The sequence below is a fragment of the Anabrus simplex genome, chromosome 1, assembly GCF_040414725.1.
Source record: "Anabrus simplex isolate iqAnaSimp1 chromosome 1, ASM4041472v1, whole genome shotgun sequence".
NCBI classification, from domain to species: Eukaryota; Metazoa; Arthropoda; class Insecta; order Orthoptera; family Tettigoniidae; genus Anabrus; species Anabrus simplex.
This window is the reverse complement of record NC_090265.1, coordinates 628,903,475-628,926,370: the sequence shown is the minus strand read 5'-3', so window position 1 is coordinate 628,926,370 and position 22,896 is coordinate 628,903,475. Positions and strand designations below refer to the sequence as shown.

General features: G+C 42.9%; 1 protein-coding gene across 1 annotated transcript; it reads left to right on the top strand.

Annotated features, from left to right (window-relative positions):
• The first annotated feature begins 9,992 nt into the window (after nucleotides 1-9,992).
• LOC136857225 (PE-PGRS family protein PE_PGRS47) lies at nucleotides 9,993-16,193 on the top strand. The gene is made up of 2 exons (XM_067135698.2): nucleotides 9,993-10,072; nucleotides 14,598-16,193. Exons 1-2 carry the CDS (start codon nucleotides 10,013-10,015, stop codon nucleotides 15,747-15,749), a joined length of 1,212 nt encoding a protein of 403 aa, XP_066991799.2. The 5' UTR covers nucleotides 9,993-10,012; the 3' UTR covers nucleotides 15,750-16,193.
• Nucleotides 16,194-22,896: the final 6,703 nt, after the last annotated feature.

Here is a 22,896-nt window from a genome sequence, read left to right as displayed (position 1 = left end):
GTCGGTGCGACTTAAAGCCCCTAGCAAAAAAAAATAATCACCACCACCACCATCTCTGCGGACACGTTCGGCGTTTACTCGAAAAAAGAAATAATTAAAATTCAGCAATAGATCGCCTACTAGAGATCGGATTGTAAATAAAGCTGTCTAGTGACACTTTCGCTGTTTGCTGGAGAAATATTATCAATACTCAGCAATAGAAATCTGGTTCCTCTGCCATTTGGTGGAGTAAAATAGAACGTTAAAACTGGTCCCCAGAATGTTTAAATGACATCAAATCAAAGAAAGGGTTACACATGGTAGCTGGAGTGTTCATTATTATTATTATTATTATTATTATTATTATTATTATTATTATTATTATTATTATTATTATTATATTTCTACGGTCTCTGGGTGTTGGGGACAATAAAATAGAGCAAAGTATGTTACATAAAGGAAACAACGGCTTAGAACATGGCACAAGTAAAAGGGAGCCATGGCATCTCGTGATTGTCATATATGTCCCGCAATCTGTGAGCCCCTGCGGCTGGATACTAATGAGTGTACACTATCACATCTCGTGCTGCAGTATGCAGTCATGTGTTGTTTAAACCTCGTGGTGAAGTCTCAGTGTGAGTTAGATATAGACTCGGTTACGAATGAATTACACAAGTACAAACCAGCTGTAATCTCCGACTGTCACTTGACCGACTAGCACGTACGGTATTTCCCTTGGCCTTGCAAATAAGCACGTACAAATCAGAGTACATTGGAATGTTCAATGACATCACACCACGCTTGGAAAGGGATTCCGTGAATTAAAACTTCAGTTATCAGCAATATCCATTGGAGTAATCACACAAAGGGGATTGTAAATAAAGGCTCCAGATTTCTACACATGGTTATGAGAGTATTTAGGGGTTGTAGTAAGGATGGTGTCCGCCTCTGTGGTGTAGTGGTTAGTGTGATTGGCTGCCACCCCCGGAGGCCCGGGTTCGATTCCCGGCTCTGCCAAGAAATTTGAAAAGTGGTACGAGGGCTGGAACGGGGTCCTCTCAGCCTCAGGAGGTCAACTGAGTAGAGGTGGGTTCGATTCCCTCAGCCATCCTGGAAGTGGTTTTCCGTGGTTGCCCACTTCTCCTCCAGGCAAAGGCCGGGATGGTACCTAACTTAAGGCCACGGCCGCTTCCTTCCCTCTTCCTTGTCTATCCCTTTCAATCTTCCCATCCCTCCACAACATAGCAGGTGAGGCCGCCTGGGCGAGGTACTGGTCATCCTCCCCAGTTGTATCTCCACGACCCAGAATCTGAAGCTCCAGGACACTGCCCTTGAGGCAGTAGAGGTGGGATCCCTCGCTGAGTCCGTGGGAAAAGCCAACCCTGGAGGGTAAACAGATTAAGAAGAAGAAGAAAAATACGAGCAGCCCTATTAATACCAAGTCCAAAGTAAAATTCGAAGGATGCCTCTCTGCACGCTTTGAGAATAAAACAGCAGTTACCCCCACCATGGAGGGTAAACAGATGAAGAAAGAAAGAAAGAAAGAAAGAAAGAAAGAAAGAAAGGATGTTAAGGAGAGGGCATGTAAGTCTTTGGTAAGACCCCAACTAGAGTATGGTTCCAGTGTATGGGACCGTCACTAGGATTAATTGATTCAAGAACTGGATTTTTTTTTAAAAGCAGTTTCATTTGTTCTGTGTGATTTTCGACAAAAGAGTAGCGTTATGAACATGTTGCGAAGTTAAGGCTGGGAAAACTTGGGGGTAAGAAGAGGAGCTGCTCGACTAAGTGGTATATTCCGAGCTGTTAGTGGAGAGATGGCGTGGAATAACATTAATAGACGAATAAGTTTGAGTAGTGTTTTTAAAAGCAGGAAAGATCAAAATATAAAGATAAATTTAGAATTCAAGAGGACGAATTGGGGTAAATATTCCTTTATAAGAGGTGGGGGGGGGGGGGTGGGGTTAGGGATTGGAATAACTTACCAAGGGAGATGTTCAATTTCCAAATGTTTGGCTATTATTTAAGTAAAGACTAGGTAAACAACAGATAGAGAATCTGCCACCTGGGTGACTGCCCTAAATGCAGATCAGTATTGATTGATTAATTGATTGATTGATTGATTGATTGATTGATTGATTGATTGATTGATTGATTGATTGATTGATTGATTGATTGATTGATTGTAGTACAAATATACACAATTTAATTAGTCCGTAAAAAGCAAGTTTGGAAAATTAAGTACCGCCTAGGATTGCTGCCAACCTGAGTAGTTACTCATGAAAATCACTACACATTACCAAAATAAACAGTATCTTCTTCCTTTCTTAATCTGTTTACCCTCCAGGGTCGGTTTTTCCCTCGGACTCAGCGAGGGATTCCACCTCTACCGCCTCAAGGGGAGTGTCCTGGAGCTTCAGACTCTGGGTCGTGGAGATACAACTGGGGAGGATGACCGTTACCTCGCCCAGGCGGCCTCACCTGCTATGCTGAACAGGGGCCTTGCGGGGGATGGGAAGATTGGACGGGATAGACAAGGAAGAGGGAAGGAAGCGGCCTTGGCCTTAAGTTCGATACCATCCCGGCATTTGCCTGGAGGAGAAGTGGGAAACCACGGAAAACCACTTCCAGGATGGCTGAGGTGGGAATCGAACCAATTTTTACTCAGTTGACCTTCCGAGCTGAGTGGATCCCGTTCCAGCCCTTATACCACTTTTCAAATTTCATGGCAGAGACGGGAATCGAACCCGGACCAATAAACAGTATCAAAAATCTAAAAAAAATTCCTGAATACATTCTTTAAAAAGCTGGACTCACATGTATTCTGCAAACCTAAGACGATTAGAGGCAGTAAAAACTGTGTACCTTCTAAGAGACCTTCGGCTACACAGAACAACAAGAACCAGACTAGTGTACCGAGTAGCCAATACCGAATTTTTCATAAGGGAGAGAGCTGTGAAGAACTACGTAGAGCACACACCAATATTCGCCTTGTGGGTGGAGGCAATACAGTAGAATACATCCACGTTATCCCCTGTCTGTCGTAAGAGACGACTAAAAGGAGGTCCAGAGGCTCTCAATTCGGGGGCGTGGGTTGGCGACCACGGGTCCGCTAGCTGAATCTGACATTGCTTCCAGTTACTTGAGCCAGACTCCTTACTTTCATCTTTCCTATCCGACCTTGCTTGGTCAACACTTGTTCTATTCCGAGCGCGACGGTATTAAGTTTGCGAAGCCTAGGGAGTCTTAAATGTTCACGTCCTTGTAGCCCTTCTTTACTTTTGTCGGTACCTGAGAACTTTAATGTTTTGACTTATCTTGTTATTCCCTAGGATGAGTGATATTTTTAGGAAAATTTCCAAGTGTGAATGGAGAATAATCACTTTTCTAGAGATATGCGACTTCCCATTTCTATATAACTAACAAGGGAGGATCAAATATGAACGGGATTTTTTTTTAAATTTATTTATTGAAAAACATAAGGCAATTACATTTTTTCCACATAGTTTCCTGCTTATGGGAGCGTATGGGAGCTTTTTGGTGCCCTCGTCGTAAAAAGAAACAGGGTCGTGCCACAAGCCATTTGCGCACGAAGTCTTCCACACTCTCGCCATCTTCAAACCGTTGCCCTCCTAGAGCTTTTTTGAGCGGTCCGAACAAATGGAAATCGCAGGGCTATAAGTCCAGACTGTAAGGAGGATGATCAAGAGTAGTCCAGTGCATTTCCTGTAGCATGGAGACAGTTATAGCTGCAGTATGGGGGTGCGCATTGTCGTGGAGGAGGATGACCTGTCGAATCGTTTGGTCTCGTCTTTAGCGGCGATATGAAACCCTCGCGTTGTTCAACAGCTCGCAGTAGTAAGCAGCATTGATTGTGCGTCGCTCATGCAAAAAATCAGTCGTATATAGGCTATATTACGTGAGTCATGTATCAGCGAGAGATTCATAATATTCACTTCGGAGACGATAAATTGACTCCTCAGATCAAGAAATGACGCAAACTACATGAAATACGGAACGTTCCTCAGGAAGCGAATGTTCTTCTCGTTTGTAAATACGACACTATAACGACATTTTTCTCTTCATTTGAAGAATTAGGATTGTCAGTTATATCGGTATACGTGCATAATTCACATTAATTATTGGTATGGTTTAAACGTGGTTAAATTTGTTAAAATACAGACCTGTTTTAGTTAGTAAAATTTACAATGTGTTTAAGACATTAAACACTAATTTCTTTAAGCAGGCAAGAATTTACAACAAACAGATCATACGAATTCAAGTCGAGTAATCTCTTTTTGTAGGAGCGTATTTTATTTGGTAAAAATACATATTTGCGATAAATAGATTTATATAGGTCTCACTCTGTATGTGTTTAAAGACTTCAATGAAATGAGACTTATTTCGATGACAGGCATTGAAAAAAACTGTTCAGTTTTCTATGGAATGATTCGTAGGTGTTGGTGGTGCTTTTACTGTAATTGACGATGGCCCTTCTACACACCTAAATGTTGTTGTCGGTGAATTATATTATTCCTTCATCGTTGGATTGTCATGACATTATATCCACAAAGCATTCATCAATATCACTAATGTGAGATAGTTAATGTATTACTTTTGTTGGTTTCATACAAGTATCCTTCACTACTGTACCGGAGGTACACCCGCCCGCTGATTTAAAATAAGCGCCTTTTAGAAGGCCATCTATAACGAAAACTTTGAAACTGCTAGTGGAAGAAGTTCGAACGTTTTTCGACAGAGGTCTCTACTGTCAACCTAGGTGCGCCCTCTGGGGCGAGGATGAACAATTAATTTTTGAAGTAATTTTGTGTGTGTCATGGTTTCCTGAACTGAATATTGTTTATTAATTGCTTTTAGTGTTCTAAAGTTATCAACACTTCTCTCTCTTCCCGACAACGTTATATTTCAGCCAATAAGAAATTTTGTACATTTACTTAATTAACCAATCAGAGTTTTTTATATTTATTTGATTGTCCAATGATAATATGGGTTGTATCAGGGTTTCGGCCCAGATAAATCTGGAACCTTCCTCTCCGCTATAAAAGCTGGGACATTTCGGGCGATGTTTCCTTTGTGAGTGCTCCAGTCAAGAGGTTTAGAGTGTATTCGTAGTGGAGGCAGGAGGAAGGGCGGGCTGCCTCGTCCAACTCCGGGAGGTCCACCAGCTCAAGGTAATGACAGACTCTGTGTAAACATGTATTAGTCTCAGAAAGATGGTTTGAGGAGAAGGTTTCACATTTTTGTAATGTAAGTTTCTATTTTCTTAATGTAAGTTTCAAATAAGACTGAAAAAAGAGTGGTACCCTCTTGTATTCCCCTTCAACTTGATATTGAGGTGACTATGTTTCCATAAAACTTAAACTGATCTCGTAATTTTGTAACTTAATATTTTCTTTTCATCTAGTCACCTCCGTAGTATAAGCCTTAGCCTCCGTATAGTTGGGCCTAAGCCGAAAGAGGTTTTTAAGTATTTTCGTGTGAATTTCAAGGAGTGCAAGAGTTCGCCTCCTAACATATTGATTTTCGGCCAGTAACTTTAACCTTTCTTTTTTAACAAAGGCCACGTTGAATGGGTACTTGTTACCCCTGTTAAAGTCAACTTATTTCATTTCCCTTTAAGGTAAATCAGACTGTTAAGCATAGAGGGCAGTGTCTACTGTTTGTTTTTGTTAAATGTAGGTTGTGCCTCTGATAGGGCTGGAATGTGAAAATTTTGGAGACTAGTCTCCTAAAGAGTAATTGTGTAGAGCAGGGCCTCTCAAACGCCCAAAATCTCACGCGTGCAAACAGCGGCGCAAATTTCCTTTGCACAGTGCATCGGTCCCGCTCGGCTCGGAAAACACTTCGTCTCTGGGCTACTCGGCTAAGCTCGGCTCAACTCGGCTCGGATTTGGAGCACTACGGAGCAAGTGAGGAAGAGGGAGACAGGGGAAGCGAGCGAGATAGGCGTGGGGAAAGAGAGAGACAGCGCTATTGCTCGAAATCGAGGAGTGGGGGTTTGCACTCTGTTCAACCAAGCGATGTCGTCTTTTTGCACCATGCACAGTGCAATGCACCCTGAGAGGCCCTGGTGTAGAGCAAACACGCTCTTTCTTCTGATGCAAAATTCGGAGCTTCGTCTCCTTGGGTGTGGATTCAAAGAAGTAGCAGTGCTCTTGTTAAAGTCATAACTAGGGAGCTTCAGGTTGTTAAATGGTTGTTATCTGATTATTCGAGATTTTTCTAATATTGTTACCCTAGCTCACGAGTTAGACCTTGTACCTGATTTTGTTATTTGCTTAGCAAATTGTAAAGTTTGAAAGGGGGAAAAAGGGTAGGAAGAAATATAATTTTAAAGGTTTAAATTAATCTTTACAGAGTAATTGTGTAGAGCAGGGCCTCTCAAACGCCCAAAATCTCACGCGTGCAAACAGCGGCGCAAATTTCTGTGCACAGTGCATCGGTCCCGCTCGGCTCGGCTCGGAAAACTCTTCGTCTCTGAGCTATTCGGCTAAGCTCGGCTCAACTCGGCTCGTGGGGAAAGAGAGAGACACTATGCACGGTGCAAAAGATGAATTCGCTTGGTTGACCAGAGTGTAAACCCCCACTCCTCGATTTGGAGCAATAGCGCTGTCTCTCTCTTTCCCCACGCCTGTCTCGCTCGCTTCCCCTGTCTCCCTCTTCCTCACTTGCTCCGTAGTTAAAGTTTTAAATTAATCCACCCATTCATGCCTGCACCTACTTTCACCTCTGCTTTCCACAGAATCCCCGGAAACCGCGCGAGTTGGCCGTGCGGTTAGAGACGCGCGACTGTGAGCTTCCATCCGGGAGATAGTGGGTTCGAATCCCACTGTCGGCAGCCCTGAAGATGCTTTTCCGTGGTTTCCCATTTTCACACCAGGCAAATGGTGTGGCTGTACCTTAATTAAGGCCACGGCCGCTTCCTTCCAACTCCTAGGCCTTTCCTCTCCCAACGTTGCCATAAGACCTATCTGTGTTGGTGCGACGTAAAGCCACTAGCAAAAAAAAAAAAAAATAATAAAAAAAATAATCCCGGAGCAACTACTATAGACTTTAAATGGTTGCTTATGTTTGTCTTTTTAAAGTTTGTTTATTAGTCCTCTGATGTGTATCTTCTTCTACCGCTTTTCCCTCACCTGTTGGGTCGTGGGTGCGAACTGTGTCGATCAAGCTGATTTGGCCCAGTTTTGCGGCCGGATGCCCTTTCTGACGCCAACCCTATGTGGATGGATATAATCACTATTGCGTGTTTCAGTGGTGTTTGGTTGTTGTCTCAGTATGAAGAGGGGAGTGATGGTACAAGCACAAACACCCAGTCCCCAAGCTAAAAGAATTAATTAGACGAGATTAAAATCCCTGACCCGCCGAAAATCGAACCCGGGACCCGATAACTATTTAGCCAAGGAACGGAACTATGATTCGCTGAATGATACAGTCGTTGGATTATATAGTTGAGCTGGTAATATCATTCTTGAATTAATCATGGGACGATAGGACGTCTGAAAGTTGTGAAATTAAGAAAGAAACGTGACTTCCACGTCTGGGGAACCTACGCTGCCTACTGCAACACAGGACGCTAGCGTATAATCAACTGTGCAGGTGAAGCCTATCACAACTAAACATTTACTTGAATTCGATTACAAGTTTCAGTGTGAACATTCCTAATATATGTCTTATAAAATGCGCCCTTTGGTACTTCCCTTTAATAAGGCACGTAAAATAATGACGCCCGGTCACAGTTTAGACCTCATGTGAGGCGTGTTACTAGTTCCACTAAATCCAAGAGATGGGAGCGGGAAACATTACGGTGGTGTCTCGAACTAAGGTTTAAGAAGTGTCACACATGCTTAATTACTGAAGGTAAGGTAATTATAATCGATGAGCAAAAATATTTATTCTACTTTCCTTGCAAGCTAATAAGATACAGTAGAAATGAAAATGGCGTATGGCTTTTAGTGTCGGAAGTGTCCGAGGACAAGTTCGGCTTGCCAGGGGCAGGTCTTTTGAATTGACTCCCGTAGGCGACCTGCGTGTCGTCATGAGGATGAAATGATGATGAAGACGACACATTCACTCAGCTCCCGTACCAGCGGAATTAACAATTTTTTTTTTTTTTTTGCTAGTTGTTTTACGTCGCACTGACACAGATAGGTCTTATGGCGACGACGGGACAGGAAAGGGCTAGGAGTGGGAAGGAAGCGGCCGTGGTCTTAATTAAGGTACAGCCCCAGCATTTTGCCTGGTGTGAAATGGGAAACCATGGAAAACTATCTTCAGGGCTGCCGACAGTGGGGTTCGAACCTACTATCTCGCGAATACTGGATACTGGCCGCACTTAAGCGACTGGGGCTATCGAGCTCGGTGCGGAATTAACCAATTTTGGTTAAAATTCCCGATCCTGCCGGGAATCGAACCCTAGACCCCTGTGACCAAAGGCCAGCACGCTAACCATTTAGCCATGGAGCCGGACTAAGATACAGTAATTGTGTTATTGTGGATCCTGTTTCTATTTTATTCTGTTCTCTACAATGATACTACTATTTTATCTCCCGTACAATATTCTTCTTCTTCCCCTTCTTACACCACATTTCCCACACCTGTTGAGTCGCGGGTTCGAACTGTGTCGCACATGTAGATTTGACCATGTTTTACGCCCGGATGCCAACCCTATGCCGAGGGATGTAATTACTACTGCATTTTTCTGTGGTTGGTTGGGTGTGTGTGTGTGTGTGTGTGTGTGTGTGTGTGTGTGTGTGTGTGTGTGTGTGAATATGAAGAGGAAATTATTGGGACAAACACAAACACCGAGCCCCAAGCCAAAATAATTAATCAACGCGATAAAAATCCCCGACCGGACCGGGAATTGAACACGCCATTTTCTGAACCGAAAGCCTTAATATTGACCATTCAACCCAGGAGTCAACCTTTCAGCATAATAATATACAGTAATTGCGTTACTGATCCGCCTCTGTGGTGCATTGGTTAGTGTGATTAGCTGACACTCTCGCAGGCTCGGGTTTGATTCCTGGATGTACCACGAAATTTGAAAAGTGGTAAGAGGACCGGAACCGGGTCCACTCAGCCTCTCGAGGTCAACTGAGTAGTGGGGGGGGGGATTTTCACCTCAGCCATCCTGGAAGTGGTTTTCCTTGCTTTCACACTTCTTCTCGAGGCAAATGCCGGGATGTACCTAACTTAAGGCCACGGCCGCTTCCTACTCTCTTCCTTGTCTATCCCTTCCAATCTTTCCATCTCAATCAAGGCCTCTGTCCTGCATAGCAAGTGAGGCCACCTGAGCGAGGAACTGGTCCTCCTCCCTGGTTGTACCCCCAACTAAATGTCTCACGTTTCGGAACACTGTCCTTGAGGATGTGGAGGTGGGATCTCTCGCTGAGTCCTATGGGAAACCAATCCTGGGAGGTAAATTGACTAACAAAGAAATTTTTGTTATTGTGGATCCTGTTCCTTTTTTATTCTGTTCTCTCCAATGATACTACTATTTTTATCTCCCATGCAATATATTAGCATTATCTCCTCTAAATAATGTAGAAGTATCATATGAGGCCATTTCAATCGTCATAGAAGTTAGATCTGTAGACTATTTCTTGTTCAGGAAATATAATTGCACACTATTTTGTTATTGAAAATATTTTCGCTTTGGAATTGAAATGCGAGCTCGAGAGGGTTGATATCACAGCCAAGGGATTAAATTAGGAAATATTAAACATATTTTTTACTCCAACACCTTCACAGATTTCTCGAATTGCATGAGTCGTGTGTTGAAATTTCCGATATGTGTAGATTCTCAAAGTAGTAGCTCCGTTTATCAAGTTCCGGTTACTCACATCTCACTTGGATTGGAACTGACAAGATAAAACATCTTCTCATGTATCATCCCAAGCGTGTGTTACGTACGCTGTCCAGATAGCACTTCATGTGTCATCCTCTCGGGAGAATATAAAACTGATGGTCACTCCAGTGGAGGTATCTACTCCTCCAAGAGAACATCATCATGAACAGTTTCAACCTTGCACTGTTTCTGAGCTCCGTGGTCTACCTGAGTATCAGCATCGTAAGTATCTCGTCTACGTAACAATAAGTCTTCTAGGGTACACTAGCTGCATTGCTTGACGTCATGTTTCTTCATTTACTTGCCCTCCAGGTTATTTGGGTACAGTAAATTCATTGTTGCAAGTCTTATTTCTTCTGTTATTTACCCTTCAGACTCCTGGGCTTCAGTAGTTTCTTTGTTGAAGTTTCATCTTCGACTTGCCCACACCTCTAACACTGGCTCCCAATATATAGTTTTAATGCTGCAATTTCAATTTCTTCTTTTACTTTCCTTCCAGGCTAATAAGATACAGAAATAGTGTTGTTGTGGATCCTGTTTCTATGCTTATTTGTAACCCAGGTACCTAATGTTCTACTTCCTTTTGAACTTCCCCCCCTCCACACCCCCAACTCAAACTCAATCACCCCTGATCTGAATTTAGGGCAGTCGCCCAGGTGGTAGACTCCGTATATGTTTTTACCTAGTCTTTTCTTGAATATTTGCAAAGAATTTGGAAATTTATTGAACATCTCCCTTGGTAAATTATTCCAATCCCTAACCCATCTTCCTATAAAAGAATATTTGCCCCAATTTTTCCCCTTGAATTCCAACTTTATCTTCATATTGTGATCTTTCCTACTTTTAAAAAGACCGTTCAAACTTATTCATCTACTAATGTCATTCCACGCCATCTCTCCACTGATAGTTTGGAACATACCACTTAGTCGAGCAGCTTGTCTCCTTTCTCCCAAGTCTTCCCAGCCCAAACTTTGCAACATTTTTGTAACGCTACTCTTTTGTTTAAAATCTCCCTGAACAGAACGAGCTGCGTTTCCTTGGACATTTTCCAGTTCTCGAATCAAGTATTCCTGGTGAGGGTCCCAAACACTGGAACCAACCCCTTCCAGTACTAGGATACAGTAATTACGTTGTTGCAGATCCTATTTCTATACTTACTTGTCGCTCAGGCACCAAGAAAACAGTGGTTCTATTCTTGCATGTCCTATTTCTTCTTTCACTCACTCTCCAGGTACCAAAGATTTTAATTTTAGTAATTCCTGTTTCATTTCTTTTTACTCCCATTCGCACCAGGGTAGTTATACTGTTGTAAATTCTCATTTCTATTTCTTGCTGTCTAAGCCTCTAGGACATAGTGGTATGCTTTTGCGTGTTTGATGCCATCCGTTACTTGCCCTTCTCACCCCGGGGATAAGAAATTCCATTTTTCTTCACTCGCTTGAATCCAGGCTCCTGAGATAAATAGTTCCATTGCTGCAGGTCCTGATTCTCCAATTGTTTGCCTCTAGGCTTCTAGGATTCAGTAGTTTAGTACCTGAAGGCATCCATTCTTTTCGTAATGGTACCTGTTGGGTTCTCACCTTGAGACATGTGTAGCAATGATGGCCCTGCAATTAATTCCAGTACTTATGTCACTTTACTCCTGTAACTTATCCAGGTCGACCATCCGTAGGTAGCCTCTTGTATTTTCCTACCCCAACGGTAATACGTCTGTGGACTTCAGAGTATCCTTTCCGAATTTCATGAACCTTCTTTACCATTAACTGATACATACGTTTAGGTTCCGAACTATTTCTTCCAAGATAATTTTATAGTCTTACCACACATGACATCAATGGAAGCATTCTCAACTTCAAATGTATGTGACTTCTACAGACTAGAAAATAACACAGCAAGAGCTGTTTTACCGAGAGGAGGTTTGAGCCTGTAATATTTCTGTCTTTGCTGGCGAAATTCAGGATTATACGAAATTGCGCTTAATCTTACACTATCTCAGCTACATTTAACCATTCCCATTTTTATGAATATTGGTCAAAGAAGTTGAAGTAAGGGGTTTAGCTCATGTTTTGACATGTAATTTAAAATCTTACAATGCACCTAAAAAATTTTAAATAAATTAATCAGTTTTTATTATAGTGCAGTTTTACCTACCGCAGTTTGCTTAGTTATTGCTAGAAAAGTAATGATCTGTTATATGCTTCTTTTCCCGGAAATATCACACAAGTGGAGTGGTTCATCTTTGATTACGATAGCTTTAATCCTATCTTGCGAGAACTAGCCCCCGGTCAAAAAATGCCTCACTGAAATTAAATAACAATTAACCTTGAGATTTTTTCATTACTAAAGAAAATCCGGTAGTAGGACAGATGTGTATACATTTTTCATTACACAACTGGAGTGTATTCGTGGTGTGTATGAGGGAGAGGGCGGGAGGGGGAGAGAGAGAGGAAAATAATAAGAAGAGGAAGACTGGAGGCTGGAGGGAATCCCCGACTGCTATTTGCTAAAAAAATAGCAAGATAATGGTTATATAAATTGCCTTTATTCGAAACCCAGGGGAGTGAGAGGGTTATGAAAATTATATGAACCATATACTGTGACTGTAAAAGTCGGATTTAATGATTGTTTTAGATAACGGAAGGAACATAACTTGCTCCTCTCGGGTGGCTGTTCGGTTCACTGCACTATTCTGTTCCGAGCTGTTCCTTAGAACAGTACTCAGCCTGATGGATCTCAATAGATCTATCACAAACTGTCAAAAGAAGCCTAGTTGTCAATGGAGTGGAGAGCTAGAAAAAGAAATGAACGAGGTAGCTTCCCGTTGCTTTCCTCATCAAGCAGGAAGATATGTTACATATCCTGCAAAGCCTACCGAAATTCATACAGCAACCGACCTTATAAAAACACTTTCACACCATTCATCACAATGGTTGGCTGCTTTAGGATGACATTACTAACATCGCTCATACCTTAGACACCTCCATAGAGTCAATGCCAAGGATGAGTGTGAGACAGAAGAAAAATGTATGTGTGATTATTACATTTCCCTTTGGAAATATGTCTTTTGGTAAACTGTGTGACGCGATGTTACCTAGCACCTGTGCAGGCTGTGATGTGAAGTATTCATGGATGGCCGTGGTATACAGATCCATGGCCTGTGCAGCTCTCTAGGTACTGTTGCTAGGTAACATCTCATTACACGTTTCGTCACATGACACTATTTCGTTGCACAAATTTTCGGATGGTCCTCAGCTCTAAGACATATTTCTGTCTAAATGAAAGTACAAAATTGATGTAGCCCATACCAGCAGACATAGTACAGTCTGCAAACTGTATATCATTAGAGGTTGATCCGAGCTTCTTCTGTGAATATGACTGTCAAACTTACGCATGTTCGATATATCCGTCAATATTACTCTTCCTCCGTCAAGTCGTAAGTAGAATTTTTCGTCTTCCATATCGTTGTGGCGCTGGAAGTGTTCATTTTCGCCTTCTTTTGTGCATTGGTGGACCACGATGGCCTGCAGCAAAGCCAGGCATATACCACCGGTGGTACACAAGTGATGTGCTCCTTCTTCTCGTCAATTCTAGCTCGAAGGACAGTTCATTTCTACTCAGGAGCGTTACTTCATCTGGTAACCATTAACACACTTGTCAAGACTGCAGAGATATGTACGCTTGTCAAGACCTCCCGTTATTGTTACTGGTTTCAAGAGATATTTCTTGTCGTTTTACGGCCCTTGTTATTGTAACAAGACGCGGCCGATAGCCAGACCATACGCTCGCTGACTCTGCCTTGATCCGTATGACAAGAAGTGTATTCTCACTATAGCTATTTAGACGGCAGAGAGATACGAATCCGTATGAAATCGTGAACCACCTGTGGCACACCGGTGGTATACGCCGTCACGGGCGTGATATATTTATCCACCGTTCTCAGGAGCTGCTCCGTATGGAATCCCAAAGAGCAGCAAACAACTTTATGGTTTGTCATTCTGTACCAGAAGAATGCACCGTTGGAGACAGATCTTCCTTATTCAAAGTGTGGGAGTGTTCTTTACATTCCATCTCTTTGTAAAGAAACTGTTTGACTTCTGAGACCTAAATGTTTACGTTTCATTCAGCTCGTAGTTTGTTAACCATATGAAGGAAACTCGTAAGTACTTAATTCTTGCTGTCTCTTGTGGAAAATAGGCCATCAGGAAAACATAGCCATGCCATCCTGCTGACAGCCAACCTCCCTACTTCACTGCAGGTCATTGCTTCTCCCAGTGCCTCTGTGCTGATAGATCTAGGACAGGTTCTCCTCTTATTGCTTTTCCCTTATGGGGTTCCCAGTCCAAGGCCTCTCTCTCGATGGCTTTATTTTTCTTCCCCACTGTACACCCAATCAATTTCCATTTACGCTGCTTGATCTATGTGGACATCTGTATTTCATGAATCCTCGGCCAGAATTCATGGTTGGAAGACACTTACGGCCAGTAGTTTGTTGCTATGAGCTGATAATTTTGTTACTTTACTTGTATCTGACTCATTGATTAAAAAACAAATTGCTGTAAAGCATGCGAAGTTTGGTCCTCAAGTGAAGGAAATAGGTCGATTTCGAAGAAGAGCCACCACAACAAATAATTTAATGAAGATCATTAATTACGGGGATCGACTGGTCATTTATAACTGTCAAATTCTACAGTCATAAACTAATATAGTGTGTGTTCATGGAGCTAATTCTATATTAATGTGTTTTCAGGCTTCAGCAGATCCATGCATCCTTCACATCCATCACATCCATCATCATGGAACTTCCATCAAGGGAGGTCCAGTTGTGAGTAGAATCGTCGGAAGTGCCGGTCTTGGAAAAGGTGTCTGGGTAGTTCCAGGCCTAGGAGGAATTGCTGGAACTACTGTTCTTGGTAAGGGAGGTTATGGATTAGGAGGAATTGTTGGTAAGGGAATTTCGAGACCATCAGTTGTGAGAGGAGTAGGATCTTACGGTCTCGGAAGAATGATTGGATCTCACGGACTAGGAGGTATTGGTCTCGGTAAGGGTATTTTGGGAATTCCTCTAGTTGGAGAAGTAGCCGGATCTCACAGTGTTGGGGGAATCGTTGGATCTCACAGCTTGGGTGGTATAATCGGAGCTACTGTTCTTCATAAAGGTGCCTTAGGTCATGGTTTGGGAGGAACCGTCGGGACTGTCGGTTTTGGTAAAGGGGTTTGGGGTGTTCCCCTTGTTGGAGGAGCTGTCGGAACTCACGTTCTGGGAAGTATCATTGGATCTCATGGTTTAGGAGGAATCATTGGCACCGCGGGTCTTGGTAAAGGTATTTCGGGAGCTCATAGTTTGGGAGGAATCATCGGATCTCACGGCCTAGGGGGAATCGATCTTGGTAAAGATGTTTGGGGAACTCACGGTTTGGGAGGAATAATTGGAACTCACGGTCTAGGGGGAATCGATCTTGGTAAAGATGTTTGGGGAACTCACGGTTTGGGAGGAATCGTAGGATCTCACGATCTAGGAAGTATCGGTCTTGGTAAGGGTGTTTCGGGAACTCACGGTTTGGGAGGAATCGTAGGATCTCACGACCTAGGAAGTATCGGTCTTGGTAAGGGTGTTTCGGGAACTCACGGTTTGGGAGGAATCGTAGGATCTCACGGACTTGGAGGTGTAGTCGGAAATGATTATTTGGGTAAGGGTGTGTGGGAAACTCCTCTTGTTGGAGGAGTAATTGGTACTCATGGTCTGGGAGGAGTGGTCGGAACCTCTGGTCATGGTTCCTGGGGAACCATTGGCTCAGTAGGTGTTGGAAAAAGCCACGTAGAAGTTGGAGCTCACCCAGTTGGTGTGGTTGGAGCAGTCGTCGTTGGCAAAGGTCTTGATGGCGTCGGATCTCACCACTAAGAACCAGTTACAAACAAGAACGGTTGAACTTAACTGAAAGAGTTCTTATTTTTACAATTCTTCAATATAACAGTAGTGTGTGCATACATGAATTATTGATATATACATATTTTAAAAAGCAGTATAAAACGCCTGCGGCTTCAGAGACAAACTGTTGTGTGATCTGACTGAATTATACCTCGTAACGAGTGTCGACAGTTTAGTTTTATCATGACTGATAAGTTATATGTTGTTCATTTATACGTGCCTTATTTATTTCCATGAGACTGTTCATATATTATAACCTCATCTCATCAATTAAGGTAAATCTCTGTCATAATTATACATTTTATTTATATAGGTAACATAAATGTTGTGAATTGTAATGGGATGTTATTTTATGTAAATCTTTTGTGACTATGCTACTGAAAATATAAATAACATCATTAAACTTCTCTCACAGAATCTTGTTCTGAGATTTATTCTCTCTTTCTTCCCCCTCAGTTTTTCCTTGTGAACCAAAATAACAATTTGGTTACGTGAACTGACAAAGTGTAAGTGTAGTTTCTTAGCAGATAAGCCTCAGAGAAATTTCTGATACATTTCATCCAAATCGAAATTAGGAATTTGTGCTCAGAACAATAGACGGGCATGCAATTCTATCTCTATATCTATGTACCTAAAGGTGAAACTATATGTGAGTGTAAATGGTACATAAATACATGTAAATATTCGCCTACATTTTCATTACAATTATTGCATTTGCTCTTTCCTTCGTCATTATATATTTTCAAGGACACAGAATGATTTCACCATGCTGTTCTACAGGGTCTCTTTTTTACCTCTGGGCGAGTGCCCGAGGATCTACACGGAAAGGCGTTGGCCGGTAGATATTTTGCTTCATGTCGGGCTGAATATGATCTAATGCAAAAACTATTAGGCAAAAGTTTAGTTCAACATCGGTGGTACTGATAGTGTGTTCAATGTGTTAGCTTTTTATTGGCGTAGTTTCTATATGAATACAGTACAGGAGTTGTGAGTGTTTAGTGAGTGACTTATACAGTAGATGATGTGCAATGCGAAGCATTAATTCTGTTAGAGTGCCTCTTTGGATTCATTTGCAAATTTCCTGCCATCATCCCTCCCCTGAGGAATACGATACGTAACTTAGTGAAGAAGTTCAACACCACTGGGACCATTCTTAACAAGAAAACGCGCAAGAGACGATCTGTTTTAACAGAAGAAAAGCTCGATGAAATAGGAGCTCTCTTGGAAAGAACTCTAACAAAATCCCTGTAGTGTCTCAGCGTAAAAGCTAATGTGTCATTATCTTCTGTCTAGAAAGTAACAAACCTGTTAACGGCCAAGCTTTAAAAACCCACCGCTGTCCAACATTTAAATGCACCTGAGAGTTTCGCTAGGGTTAGCTATTGTGACTGGTCTGTATATAAAAATAGATGAATGTGTGTATGAAACTGACACATCACCTCCTAAACCACTGGAGCAATTTCAACCAAACTTGGTATACTTATGACTTAGTATGAGGAGACGAGCACTGTGGGGGTAAGATACCCCTATCACCCTTAGGGACGGGGGTGAGGGGTTGAGATATACAATTAATGGAAAATAATTTCGAATCCATAGTTTTCGTGGTCACTAAGATGAATTGTGACACTCTGGATGCCTTTTAAGTCAAAATTCATCCTCCATCGGAATGGGAGTTAGTATGGGTGAAGAAGAATGACCGAGATTATGGGCGTGTGTGAGTTCTTGCATACCTATCAACCAAATTTGTTACACATTTGACTTACTATCTGAACAAATTACTATGGCGGTAAGATACCCAAGCACACCTAAGGGAGGGTGTGAATTACAAAATTTATAGAAAAAAGGGGTGAAATATAAAAATAATAGACAACGATCATTATTAGAGTACAATCCATAGTTTTCGGGGTCACTGAGATGAAAAGGGGCAATGCTGTTGTCGTTTCTATCCATGTTCAGTCCTCATCGGTATGGAAGTTGAGAAAGGTGGAAGAGAAAATGTCCAAAATTACCGAGATTACGGATGAATGTGTGTATGTTCCAAAATAGCTCCCAACTAAACATGGTACGCATATGACTTACTATACGGCAAAATACTGTGGGGGTAAAACACGCCTAGCATTCCTAGGGGAAGGGGTGAAATATAAAAATAAACTGAAACAAATTATTTGAATGCCGAATCAATTGTTTACGAGGTCACTGAATTGAAGTGTGATACTTTGGATGCCGATTAAGTCATACTACAGCCGCAGTCAGAATGGAGGTTGAGAAGGGATGAAAATTAATTTAAAAATGACGGAGATCATGGATGTATGAGGGTATGTCTCAGATTCGCTCTCAAGGAAACTTGGTGCACATACGATTTACAATTTTAAGAAGCACTATGAAAATGAAAAAAATTCCAACCACCGCCAGGATTGGGGAATGGAAGGGTATGACATGTACAAATAATGGAAAGTAATGTCCAATCCATTGTTTATCTGTCGTGGAAAATGAAATGAAATAGCGTATGGCTTTTAGTGCCGGGAGTGTCCGAGGACATGTTCGGCTCGCCAAATGCAGGTCTTTTGATTTGACAGCCGTAGGCGACCTGCGCGTCGTGATGAGAATGAAATGATGATAATGACGACACATACACCCAGCCCCCGTGCCAGCGAAATTAACCAATGAAGGTTAAAATTCCCGACCCTGCCGGGAATCGAACCCGGGACTCCTGTGACCAAAGGCCAGCACGCTAACCATTTAGCCACGGACATCTGTCGCGGAGATGTATTGTGACGATATGGATACCGTTTAAATACAGGTTCAGCCTCCATGGGAACGGGGGCTGAGATGGGTTTAAAAGTAAATAATCTAAAATAACTAAGATTAGTGTTGAATCCAAAGCTTTGGGGGTCGCAAGGCTGATTGGTGACAGTCTCAATGTCAGTTGGAATCGAGTAGACCTACATCATATCTATAGCATGACGGGTAATACATATACAGTAGTTATCATCATCATCATCATCATCATCTGTTTACCCTCCAGGTTCGGCTTTTCCCTCGGACTCGGCGAGGGATCCCACCTCTACCGCCTCAAGGGCAGTGTCCTGGAGCTTCAGACTTTTGGTCGGGGGATACAACTGGGGAGAATGACCAGTACCTCGCCCAGGCGGCCTCACCTGCTAAGCTGAGCAGGGGCCTTGTGGAGGGATGGGACGATTGGAAGGGATAGGCAAGGAAGAGGGAAGGAAGCGGCCGTGGCCTTAAGTTAGGTACCATCCCGGCATTCGCCTGGAGGAGAAGTGGGAAACCACGGAAAACCACTTCCAGGATGGCTGAGGTGGGAATCGAACCCACCTCTACTCAGTTGACCTCACGAGGCTGAGTGGACCCCGTTCCAGCCCTCGTACCACTTTTCAAATTTCGTGGCAGAGCCGGGAATCGAACCCGGACCTCCGGGGGTGGCAGCTAATCACGCTAACCACTACACCACAGAGGCGGACTACAGTAGTTATCACTCCATTTTTTTTTTTTATTTTTTTTTTATTTTTTTTAAGGATCAAATACTTCTGAGGCAATTCAAGATTCCACAAGTATAAAGTTTTACTCGAACATTAAATAATCAGAAATTTGAAATCAAACACATCTAACAACTCTAAAACTATATAATAGGTCGCAAAATATCAATCATCATCTCAATAAGGAATTCTATAAAATTCACTTTACTCCCAGTTAACCAAAAAAACCAAACCAAACCCCGTGGCACTACAGCCCTTGAAGGGCCTTGGCCTACCAAGCGACCGCTGCTCAGCCCGAAGGCCTGCAGATTACGAGGTGTCATGTGGTCAGCACGGCGAATCCTCTCGGCCGTTATTCTTGGCTTTCTAGACCGGGGCCGCTATCTCACCGTCAGGTAGCTTCTCAATTCTAATCACGTAGGCTGAGTGGACCTCGAGCCAGCCCTCAGGTCCAGGTAAAAATCCCTGACCTGGCCGGGAATCGAACCCGGGGCCTCCGGGTAAGAGGCAGGCACGCTACCCCTACACCACGGGGCCGACTACTCCTAATTAACACGTAATACAAATCGTAAAGGTAAGCTTTCAAAAGCTATCCGGACAACGCTGGGTATCACAGCTAGTAAATAAATAATTTTTAACTTCAGGAAACCTCTAGGAGTGGGGTTGAACTCATCACAAATTGCATAGGCTATAACGCCAGAAAGCTGAACACACGCAAGCCATGCATGCGGGTGCGAGCGCTGGTACCCCTTCTACTGTTCATGTGTACAAATGGTGAGATTATTATTTCGTGTGGCTATTTCTAGCCGAGTGCAGCCCTTGTAAGGCAGACCCTCCGATGAGGGTGGGTGGCATCTGCCATGTGTACGGAACTGCATGTTATTGTGGTGGAGGCTAGTGTTATGTGTGATGTGTGAGTTGCAGGGATGTTGGGGATAGCACAAACACCCAGCCCCCGGGCCATTGGAATTAACCAATGAAGGTTAAAATCCCCGACCCGGCCGGGAATGGAACCCGGGACCCTCTGAACCGAAGGCCAATACGCTGACTATTCAGCCAACGAGTCGGACAATGGTGAGATTAACAGAGAAGATATCACGGTGAATCCGAGTGGGTGTCATTATTGTTTAGAGGAAAGGGAACCGTCAGAAAGCGGCTCACGGAGATTTAAGGCGCGTCCGCTGTGCATCTGTCGATCGACCCGGACTAAGGTGGCCCATTTTTTTTCAGATCACCGACTTTTTCGGAAGTGTAGTTTAATTTATGCAAAGAGAGTTTGTTGCGTGGCTTGGTTAAGTAGCTATGAGCTCTCATTTGCTAGAATCCCACTGTCGCTAGGCCTGAAGATGGTTTATCCGCTGTTTCCCATTTTCACATCACGTAAATGCCGGGATTTACCATATTAATGCCATGGTCGCTTCTTCCCATTCCTACCATTGTCTTACCGCATAGTAGATGTAAAACCTGAGTCACTGTATTGTAAAACTAATATAATGTTTGATTTGTAAATTAGTTTGTAACAATTCTGTAGTATTTAACTTATAATTTGTCATAAACACTTTTTATTTTTCTCCTAGTACCACTTTCTCCTAAGCCTAGAAAAATTGTGGGTGCTTTCTGTGACACATACGCGAACTTGACCCGTCCTACGGTCGGAATCCCTTCCTGTCCTGTACCCTATGTGGAAGGATGTATTCTCTATTGAGTATTTCTGTGGTGGTTGGAAGTGTACTGTGTTGTGTGTGTATGAAGAGGAGTGTGTTGGAACAAGCACAAACACCAAGTCTCCGAGCCAGGGGAATTTAACCAGACAGGATTAAAATTTCCGATCCGGCCGGAAATTGAAGCCAGGACCCTCTGAATTGAAGGTGTCGACGCTGACCACTCATCCAACGAGCCGCAATTTGTCATTAACACTTTTTCATTTATTGGCTTTTTTCCCAATTATTTGGGGGTCTGCACTTACAAGTATTAAGCCAAGTTCTGGGACCGAATTCCCTTCCCGACCTCAACCCTATACTGGGCAATGTATTCTTATGTGTGTATCTGTGGAGGTTAATATGTTAAATACTTTCAGGTAACTAAAAAAAAAAAAAAAAAAAAAAAAATCTGTGATAGCCTTAAAACACCACCTACGTGCAGTTTCCGACTGATGAGCGCAAGCCATACAGAGGCAAAGCATTGGCGCTTTTTTCTTTTTTTTCACTTTGCTTTACGTCTCATCGACACAGATAAGTCTTATGGTGACGATAGGAAAGGAAATGCCTAGGAGTGGGAAGGAAGCAGCCGTGGTCTTAATTATGGTGCAGCCTAGTGTGAAAATGGGAAATCACGGAAAATTAACTTTAGGGCTGCCGACAGCGGGGTTCGAACCCACTATCTCCCGAAAGCAAACTCACAGCTGCGCGATCCTAACCGCACGACCAGCTCGCCCGGTGGTATTACAAACAACCAGTCTCTGAGCAGGAGGAATTAATCAAACGCGATTAAAATCCCCGTCTCGGCTGGAATCGAATCACGGGCCCTCTCAACCGAAGGCCACTACGCTGACCACTCAGCGAATGAGGCGCATAGTTTGTCATAATAAACCTATAACTTGAAACATGATCAGCGCGACGAATCTTCTCGGCCGTTTTTTCTTTCTAGGCTGTAGTCCCTCTCTCACCGTGTAATAGCTCCTCAGTTATTCGCACGTAGGCTGAATGGGCCTCGAACTAGCCCTCAGATCAAGGCCGGGAATCGAATTCGGGGCTCGTTTCTCCTAGACCGTGGGGCCGAACTTCTGAGCCACTCAGCCCGGTAAAAGGAAGAAGAATATGCGGGGTCAGTTGGTATGAATGTTCGGGATAACACGTTCTGATTCAGTGTGGAAAACAACAGCAAACTACCTTGTTCATTATTTCCATAGCATACCTCTCCGGAGACATCCGACATTTCGATCAGAATTGGTGGTATGATTGGGGATCCAAACAGCATTGAAGTTGAGGACTTAACGTACACACATGAAACAATAGGTGCTGGTGATCAATTTCTTTCATTGTTTGAAGTAATTATTATCATCATTGTGAACGTTAAAGTCATGTTGGTAGTGGTGGTGTTTACTGTTTTGAGGGGAAATACGAATAGGAAACTATCCCCTCTTAACACATTGTTGTCCGGGCGCGCGCTACTCCATTCTTTCTTGTGGACCGGCAACAGAAGCACACCTAGCATGAGAAGTAGGATGAAATATAAATACCTGTAAAACTTGTTAATGGTTCTAAGACTCTGTTTTCATCCTTATTTCTCAATCTATTAACCTCACTGTCACTGCAATCACTGTCATCTTCACTCGTATTATTGCCGCCGTCTAGAGACACGTCTGAACTGAAGTATATTTTGATGTTGGCGGACACACATCTTCACAATCACTAATACTTGCACTTTCGCAATCACCAGGGACATCAGATAAACTATCAGCATGCAATTCTCCAAGTATTTCATCATCGATCAAGCTGTCTTTGCTACGGCGCGCCATGCTGACACCTGGCAATACACTCGGTCACGCGGTACTGAAGGTTATGAAACCACGCTTCCTGTGCCGAAAGCATTGTCAAGGAAACAATATATCTATCTAAATTCCG